The 9,978-nt window shown below is 38.5% G+C and overlaps 2 protein-coding genes across 2 annotated transcripts in view; both read left to right on the top strand.

Annotated features, from left to right (window-relative positions):
* Nucleotides 1-2,192: 2,192 nt before the first annotated feature.
* On the top strand, nucleotides 2,193-4,550 carry LOC124872754 (transmembrane protein 250). Its single transcript, XM_047373069.1, has 2 exons — nucleotides 2,193-2,392; nucleotides 2,617-4,550. Exon 2 carries the CDS (start codon nucleotides 2,767-2,769, stop codon nucleotides 3,184-3,186), a length of 420 nt encoding a protein of 139 aa, XP_047229025.1. The 5' UTR covers nucleotides 2,193-2,392; nucleotides 2,617-2,766; the 3' UTR covers nucleotides 3,187-4,550.
* Nucleotides 4,551-8,121: 3,571 nt separating this feature from the next.
* Nucleotides 8,122-9,978, top strand: part of LOC124872537 (nucleus accumbens-associated protein 2) — a 45,655-nt gene continuing 43,798 nt past the window's right edge. Inside the window, exon 1 of the mRNA XM_047372659.1 lies at nucleotides 8,122-8,665. The gene's annotated coding sequence lies outside the window, so the exon portion shown is untranslated. The remainder of the gene's footprint in view (nucleotides 8,666-9,978) is intronic.

Here is a 9,978-nt window from a genome sequence, read left to right as displayed (position 1 = left end):
CAGACCAGGCAAAGTTTTTTCAACCTTCTATTGTCCAATTTTGGTGAGCCTGTGCGAATTGCACCCTCAGTTTCCTGTTCTTAGCTGACAGGAGTGGCACCTGGTGTGGTCTTCTGCTGCTGTAGCTCATCCGCCTCAAGGTTCGACGTGTTGTGCGTTCAGAGATGCTCTTCTGCATGCCTTGGTTGTAACGAGTGTTTATTTCAGTTACTGTTGCCTTTCTATCAGCTCAAACCAGTCTGGTCATTCTCCTCTGATCTCTGGCATCAACAAGACACTTGCGCCCACAGAACTGCCGCTCACTGGATATTTTCTCTTTTTCGGACCATTCTCTGTAACCCCCAGAGATGGTAGTGCGTGAAAATCCCAGTAGATCAGCAGTTTCTGAAATACTCAGACCAGGCCGTCTGGCACCAACAACCATGCCACGTTCATAGTCAATTAAATCACTTTTCTTTCCCGTTCTGATGCTCAGTTTGAACTGCAGCAGATAGTCTTGACCATGTCTACATGCCTAAATGCATTGAGTTGCTGCCATGTGATTAGCTGATTAGAAATTTGCGTTAACGAGCAGTTGGACAGGTTTACCTAATAAAGTGGCCAGTGAGTGTATATACACATAAATAAACAGAATCAGAAGTACAACGTGTAAGATAAGCAGATGAAATTAAATTCCATGGTGGTTGTTTCATGTTTCATTGCAAGATTGACTGATGTATGAACACGTTTCTAAATTTTATCCTTATAAAACTGTGAACACTGTATCTTTGTCTACACTTCATCCCAGACAACTGTGACTATATAGTCTCTTTCTTAAATAATCCTGGTCAATTTAAGAAAATCTGAGTCTGTTTGTTTATGTGTCTATTGCAAGAAATGTCAGGGGCGACTAGAACACTTGGACCTAAGTTTTGTAAAAAAATAAAAATGAAATAAAAAAAACACATTATAAAAGACATCATTTTAATAAATACAGCCATTTAGATCTTAATGATCTGAGCTGAGGTGACTCAAATTATCATGGGGCAAATTATATTAATGAAGCAAACATGGATCAATGGATCCAACCTCAGTGACACCTTTAAGTGTATCTGATTAAACGTTCTGAGGTTTGTTTTTCTAATTTTGCATAATACACCTTTAAATTTTCACCAATGTGACCCAGGACACTATTAACAACCGTAATAAACTTTTTTTTAGTGTGTGCATTTACTTTGACTTATAGTCACCTGCTGCCATCTGGCTTTCTGACAGCCAGCAGAGATGTAATCCTTCTTCTAGCTCATAAATCGGTCCAGTGGAGGCTACATGATATACAGAGTGAAGCACACTCACAGTATGAGGACGTGCACAAGTCCACACATTGTGCAACCTTGTGTTGGGTTTACAGGTGCATGAATACTGATTCATACATGCCCTTTGCAATGTCTTTTCCTTGAAAATGGCTGCAAACATGGTCACACAGGACTCCACTTTACTGACTCACTTAAATCAATGCAGTGCTGCAATGGATCTTTTTATTGTGTTAAAGTGTGTTTTATTTGGTCACCCCTTTTTATTTCAGTTGAAACAGGTTTAAAAAGAAGTAAACCATACTTAATGTCACGTAGTTAAACAATACTACTTGGACTATATACAAAATGACCACCCATCTGTATACATACCACTTCAATTAATATTCTTTACCGCACGTGATATCTAAGGATGTACATAAGTGAAGTAATATAATTTTTACAACGTGTTAACATCTAAATCATGTCAAGGAACTAGTGTTTGCTTATCTCACACCTCATGAAGTATGTGCATGTAGTCAGACGTTTACACTAATCCACGTTACACTAATCATGGCTACAAATGTCATATCCATTATGGGTATGTACTGATTTATTTGAACACAACAAACAACTTATATATTTCAAAAACAACAATTGGATGCACACTTTGAATATGTTTATCCTTCTCCTGCATGAGCCCCATCCAAGTTTTCAGATATAAGATAATCAGTAAGAATGATCAGGTGTGGTCCAGAAACCTCTATAGCTTAAACCTGCCATGAGCTGTATTCATTTATTTATTCGGTCATGCCGTTGACTGAGTTATTTGTTCATTTGACTGCATAATACTGTAATAATACCACATTCACGATAGGCACTGTCCCTTTAACTCTCGCGATGACGTCATAGCACGATGACTCGTTTATTTTGCGACCGCACCGGCTCAAATTTTCGGTTGCTAAAGCAACATCCATTCATAGAAAAATATAAAACAGTTTTATAAATAGCGGAAATTATGTTTTTTTGGCAAGTGTGCCGCTCAACTCTTTGGGATGTGATTTGGTCTTCCAGAAGATCAGAAAAACAACATTCCTGCTGTGGATGAAGACGTGTTTCATGTATGATCCTGCATGCATTATTGCATCTTTTGCACTTGATGCTCTGTATTGTAGCTGTAACTTATTTGAATCGATGTCAGTCATTTGTAGCTTTTTTTCACACCTGAGTATACATTGTTTGCAAAAGTCTGCATTTTGTGTAAAGTTTCTAACGTTTTGCATTTACAAAACCATTTAGAGCCTTCACTAATAATAGAATGTGTGATTATTTGTGCTTTTTGCAGAATATTGTTGCATATTAAGAAGGAAATCTAAAAATCTTATTGGCATTCCTGAGCTCCTTCACTAAAGCCAGTCTGCTTACTGGAAGCAGTTTCCACCCTGTATCCTACCTGTCACTCTTGTGCACCGCCCTGGGCTCCAGTAGCCCCTCAATGCCTGTGATCCCCATCCCACGGCGGGTGCGCAGCTTCCATGGCCCCCATACCACCTGCATGCACTCTGCCTGCGGCTCGGCGCACACCTCCACGCTCGTGCGCACCAAGTACAACAACTTTGACCTTTACCTGCGCTCCCGCTGCATGTACAGTTTCCTGCGCTTCCTCCTTTACTTTGGCTGCAGTCTGCTGACCTCCCTGCTTTGGGTGCTGCTGTCTGCCCTCTTCTTCCTGCAGTACGTCGGTGTGCGCGTCCTACTTCGGCTGCAGTACAAGCTCTCCGTTATCCTGCTTCTGCTAGGACACAGGCGCCTGGACTTCGGCGTGCTCAATGATCTGATTATCTACAGCATGCACATCACCATGTTTCTGGTGGGGGGACTTGGCTGGTGCTTTATGGTGTTTGTGGACATGTGACTGAAGGCCATGATGAGGAGGCATCAGACTGCAACTTAAGCATTATGTGGTGCTGGATTATTAATATTCTGCAAGATTGAACTGTTGCCCTGCTTTCTGTTCACCATTACCTGTCAGTTTATTTCCCTTGCTTGTTAAATGTTGAAAAATTATATATATATGTGTGTATCCTTTAATTAACTGTATATTAGTTTCAGATTTATCTGATTGTGATTGACTCATATGGAGGATAAAGAATTGTGAAATCTGATCAAACCAACCTGACTTACTGGAAGATAATATTTGTAAGTGTCAAGAAACCTAATTTCTTCATTGAAAATTGCTTGTGATTAGTTGTCAAAGCAATTAAGAACTGACACGTAGTTGTTACGAAACATCTTTTGGTATACAGCTGAAAAAGTTGAGTATCAAAGTGCGAAATGGGAAAGGGGTGCTTTGACCACCGCCCAAATTTCCAGCAGTGGTTCCCAAACTTTTCAGCTTCTGACCCACAAAATAACAGTGCAGGCAACTTATGACCTATGGTCATAAGTCTTTGATTTATGTTGAGTTTACATACATCTCTAAGTCAATTAAACAGGTACAATGACACCACAAACTTGATCAACAGCTTATATATTAGCCAATAAATTACTTTTATTCATTTGTAAGTGCAGCTTTTTTAATCTCTTTAAATGAATGAGTGCTTTATTAAAGGGGTTTAGACCAAAACTGCTGGTTTAGTTGGCTGAAACTCCACCTTAAAAAGGGCCTGTTCTGAGTAGCTGTTAAAAAAACTTTCATATTGTTTTTGTTTTTTTATTCCCCCAAGCTGAAATTACTCTGACTGGTGCCAGTACAATACTGACTACTCCTAACTACTTCAGCATAGATTCTGTAAACAGACATTCGGTTATTGTTTATGACATAAAGGTCCTTGTTTACATTTCCTTGAAACCATATACAACCAATTCTGAAAAACAATACACTCAAACATATTGAAAACGGACCAGTATCTTGTAGGTCATTTGTAAATTATTTCCACATAATAGATGTTTGTTTTATAAATCTGTTACTTACTGTAATGGAAAATGTGAATGTCACAGTGGCATGAAATCCTGACGTACGACTGAATGATGCAAGTTTGTTTTTTGTTTCATCATAACCTGAGGTTTGCTCTAAAAGCATCCCACAGATAGGATTGGTGATATTAGGCCATGTGCAAACATTATCTTGTAAATATACTTTTTCTTTTTACAAATTAAGTAAACATGCAGTTATATGTTCAGTTATGGAAATGAATAAGGAATACTGATGTGTGATTTTGTGCTAGTTTTGGCTAAATAACAAAAGTAAAAGGATTTTGAAGTTTGTTTTAAAAGTTATTTAACCAATACTCAGTGTATTAAACTGTTTGTAATTTAAAATGCATAGCCAAGAGAATGTGTTTACCATACAGTCCTGCACCCATGATATCATGCCTCGAGCTGTCATAAGAATGTGTGACAGTTCAGCTTGAGAACGCCTCTGGGTCAAGTGCTCCGTCAGTCGCTCTTCACATGGTCTCAGAGTCGCTCTGACAGACTTCTCTGTTTAGCTTCCTTTGGCACACAAACACCAACCACAACTGGACCCCTCTGTTTCTGCCAAGCATAACAATGAACATGGCTGGCTTCCAACAGCCTTATATAGCCTCATATACACTTGGCATGAAGAAAGCTAACAGGAACCTTTGGGGGCTGCTGGCTGAATTGAAATATGCATTTTAGTTTTTAATTATAATGACTTTAACATTTTATTTAATATAGATTTTGGTTTTAGTTTCCTAATTAAATCAAGCAAAAATAGGCTGGAAATAGTTGAAATGCCAGTTTTAGATTTGAACTTTTGACACTAGCTGGTGGGCTGACTGAGACATGTTTGAGACCCATTTGGCCTCGTGCTGTAAATGGATAATCGGGCAACAATAAGCTTTTGTGCACAGGATGAACACTTCATATGCTTCATATTCTTAGTCTGGGCCAATCTAACAGCCTGCTTACACTACAAAGAAGTTGGATTGTCTTGTAACACCAGTGCGTGCTTTTAAGTAATTTTGACAAGTCATTGACCCTTTTCAGTTCTTCTTTTTTTGTTTTAAAATTGGACTTTTTTTACTTAGTCTGAATGACTTCCCAGATTTTATTGATCAACATCTGCATTTGTTTCTCTTAAAATCATGACCTTCTCACCCTGTTTACCACATATTTCATCAGAATTCTGGTACAGTTTTTACAAATATAAGTTAGCTGAAAACCCCACAGGATCAAAAAAGTTAATAATACTGTTATCAGTGTAAAAAAAGCTATGCATAACCTCACATCAATAATGGCACTAATAGAAGCTAGCAGTGTTATTCTACTGCCATATATTTTTACAAGAAAATATTCAGTCAACATATTTCTGATACATAGGGCCCAAATTAGAAGGATGTGGGGCTACGGGTTAGAGAGTTATGTGGCCCTCTTCAAAATACTTCCTTTTACACAAGAAAATTACAATACATTGATAGTTGTGAACTAATTGACCTCAAGGTTTTTAGGCCTTGTCTGCATGAAAATAGGGTTTTTCAAAACAATCTTATTTGACTACTTAAAAACTTCCTTGTAAACCAGGCGTCATTTTTAGAAATGTTTTCATCCATATAAATCAATGATTCCTGTCAACGTGAAGCATAGTCAGCGAAATACACAAAAAAGGCCGCATCTGTTATTATGTCTGATGTGCTCAGGGGCAAGCGTCAAGTTTCAGGTGGCGACATGATAACATTACCCCATTGACCAACCCCTCCCAAAAAAGACATGAACTGGCATTTCTTTGGGAAATTATTGAAAATATTATGATGGTTCATCTTTCATTTATTTAAATTTTAAAAAACTATTCTGGGGCCCACAGAACCTCTGGACTCTGGGTCACTGACCTGGGAAGCCCTTGCCAAAGTATCAGCTCGAATAAAATAAAACCAAACTAATAGCAAGGGTTGTCATCTTTGCTCAAACTTATTATAGTCTAGATGAATAATGGTAGGCAAAGGTGCCATTACTAAATACACTTTATACACCTATTCACCCTTACAGTTACTATTTAAATTATTTGTTTTCCAGAATTAGAAGTACTCTAGTGGCCATTATTATTTTCATGGCAAAACAGGTTTTGTTTCAAACATTTTTCTGATATTTTTCAGTTTTCTTAGAAAACAGAAACATGACATTGTAGAGTTCTTTATCTGACTCTGAGATTATTTACAAGTTAAATATCGAGCCAGTTCACTTTTATAATCTAAACTGTGAGATAAGGCTGCACTGAAAGAAAACTGTGGGGGGAAATAACTTTGAAAACCCTTGGAGAAACTGAAGCATATTATCTAGATCCAGAAACAGGTGCAAAGCTCTTCCTGCACAGCAGTGACATCTGCTAACAACAAAAGGTGTAAAAAAGTAAATAATTTAAATTGTATTACATTTCTCTTTAGGTGTTGTAAGACAGAAAGAGAGTCATGACTGCTGTGCATGGTACACTGGGATTTTCTTGGTAATAAACGTTCAAAACCATTGCATTCTAATCTCTACCAAACATTTAGTGCTAACAGACAAGAATAAGAAACTATTTTTCCTCATTGCAAAAGTTTTGTTGCACTGCAATTTTAAAATACCATGATTATGGCATTACTTGGAGAGCTACTGGTTATGAGAAGTTTGAGAACCCTATATGCATGTACATTATTTAAACTCAGTCAATAATAATAGGAAAAATAATAGATTTTACAAATATTCAGGAATATTTCCATTACAGTTAAAAAATCCACCTCTATAGATAATATTTTGACTATGCTTAAGTTTTTCATTTTAAATAAGGAACAGATGTATGGCGTTCACCAATTTAAGAGCAGTCCAAAAACAGCTGTAAGGTAAATTGGTTACCCTTAGGTGTGAGGGTGTGCATTCATGGCTGTTTGTCTTGAGTGCATCTTTATGCCTCTATGTATATATATATATATATATATATATATATATATATATATATATATATATATATATATACATACAAACTCTACCAATCTGCCGTACTGAAATACAGTTTTCAGGTACTAAATTCCTCAACAGTGGCCCAAAAACAGCTCTAAACTCAGATTCTTCATCTTTTCAGATCCTAAAATAGAAAATGTAACTCATGCAGTGTCCTTGTCTCTGACAGACAGACAGATTGATAGATATAATCATCTTTATTGGTCATTGCACATGTACATTACAATGAAATTTGTCCTCTGCATTTAAACCATCCCTTGTAGGGAGCAGTGGGCTGCCATTGTGCAGTGCCCAGGGATCATTCTGGGGCTAAGGGTTTTGCTCAGGGAGCCAGAGTGGCAATCTGTGGGATATGAACCTGGCCCCTTGTGTCCCGTCTGGAACGCAAACCTCCACTAGGCCACCACTCCCCCATAGATAGATAGATAGATGGATAGATGGATGGATGGATGGATGGATGGATGGATGGATGGATGGATGGATGGATGGATGGATGGATGGATGGATGGATGGATGGATGGATGGATGGATGGATGGATGGATAGATAGATAGATAGATAGATAGATAGATAGATAGATAGATAGATAGATAGATAGATAGATAGATAGATAGATAGATAGATAGATAGATAGATAGATAGATAGATAGATAGATAGATAGATAGATAGATAGATAGATAGATAGATAGATAGATAGATTTAAAGGAAAGTTGACTTGAGGTCACTCCGCCAGCAGTTGGCGCCTGTAATTTAGGAGAACAACACACATGCGCATCATGTATCCAGGGCTGTCTTCATACAGCGACACGTGAGATACCCACACATGTAAATGTAATTAAGGATCCCCATCAAGCTCCAACGTCCTATTTACAGCACTTGTCTGTTCAAATAAGACTCACGAAACAGTGGATGCAAACGTACACGTGTTTTAGAGCTGTTCAACTAATATACAGCAGGGAAGAGTACACCTTTAAGCCCGCAGAGTGCACTGAGTTCGTGTATTCGTGAAATAAAGAAAAGGGCGCATGATATGACAGTTCATTTACCGCGCAGACCCCTGTTGGACAGCGCGCCTACTGTAAGGTGACGGTCCGACTATGACTGTTTTTAAGCTGATTTTTATACGGACTGCTGCGTGATGTCAGCCTCCTCTCGGTCCGTGCGCTGCTCATGTGAGAGCCGCATTTTACTTCCTGCACAGGGACAGGAGCGGGCAGAGAAAGAGAGAGTGGGATAGCGAGATGGGGGACGAGCGGCCGAGACAGGACTGAAAGTGATAGAGTAAACCAGCGGACGAAACAAGGGGGGAAACTGGGGCCTGCTTCATTTTTTTTTTAAAGAAGAAGAGAAGGAAATCCCGCAAAGTTTAGAGGTTATCCAGCCTGCCACATCTGCGCCAGCTGACTACCTCATTCTATGGAATAGCGACATAACGGGTAAATATATCTCCCCATTCTCTCTCGCCGTGATATACAGAGCCTGATTTGTATGACGCATAGGTTTTGCCATGTTACTCCCTCGATTCTATACCTTTTTCTCTCTCCACACTGCGGGCGTCTGCATATCCCGACAATCTCCTGACATTACATTACAATCATTTGCGAAGGCAGCCCAGCCTCGCTTAAAAGTTAACACTCTACAACTTTAATAAGAAGTAATAGGAGCTTTTACTTGGAGGGTCAAACCAACCCCCCTCCTCCTGCCCTTCCCACCTCCCCCGCGTTAATGCGTAAAGCGCCACCGTCGAAGAATTTATTCAAACTACAAAAAATCCGGCGTTGACGTCGGACAGCGCTTTAACCACAGGAAACAGTGTTGTCATTAGTTCCAACTGTACAAGAGACGAATCTGGCATGTTACGATGGGTCTTACGTCATGATTTGACCACAAACAAATATATAAATTAATAAATCATCAGAATGCATGGATTGTAGTGCAATAACTTGCAAGGTTGCATGTAAGTCTATTGCAGGTATGCGGGCTTTCTCAAATGTCCTCTCACTATGCCCACTGATCCAATTAAATTTGAAGCTTGTTTTTATATATATATATATATATATATATATATCTCTTCTGCTGTCATTGTAACAAAACAAACTATTACATCATTGTGAAAGAAAAGATAAGTCTTAAATAGGATTATATTGCAAAGTTAAAACAACTGCAATGTTGGTTTTAAGTATAAATTATTCAGACGCAAATCTGATTTGTGGTGCTGTTTACCTGACCTGAACCTTGTCAGAGACATCAGGCCATACATTTAAGGCCTCACCCACATCGCTTGTGTGTACAAAAGTGCAATGTGTGGCTAGCCGGCAAGTAGTTTGTGGCGCTTTTTCTTCATTTCCTGTTATTGTTCTTCCCTCAGCACACACTTTCTCTCTATCACCGTGTTGTCATTAATCTTGTCTAAAGTGTGGCATCATGTGTATATCAAGACTTTATTGGGAGGGCCTTAATCTTTTAAATCTTAACTTTGTAATTTAATAATGGACATGAGAAATTGTATATTATTCAGTTTTGGGTTTTTTTTGTGTAGCATCCTGGTCCCGACAGGGGGTGGCAAAAGTGGGATAATTTCAAAGCCCCTTTCAGTTATGTGTTAAAAAACTTGGTCGTTATTTTTTCTGCAGTGTGGAAGGACCACAGTGGATAGCAGCATTTTTCTTTACTTGCAAGAATACTTTTAAATCAATATACAGTATATGTATAGGTGAACCTACCTACCATGAGGCAAGACAAATACACA

Source organism: Girardinichthys multiradiatus, chromosome 8 (assembly GCF_021462225.1).
Source record: "Girardinichthys multiradiatus isolate DD_20200921_A chromosome 8, DD_fGirMul_XY1, whole genome shotgun sequence".
Classification (NCBI taxonomy): domain Eukaryota; kingdom Metazoa; phylum Chordata; class Actinopteri; order Cyprinodontiformes; family Goodeidae; genus Girardinichthys; species Girardinichthys multiradiatus.
The sequence above is the reverse complement of the archived record's forward strand: the minus strand, read 5'-3'. Positions and strand labels throughout refer to the sequence as shown.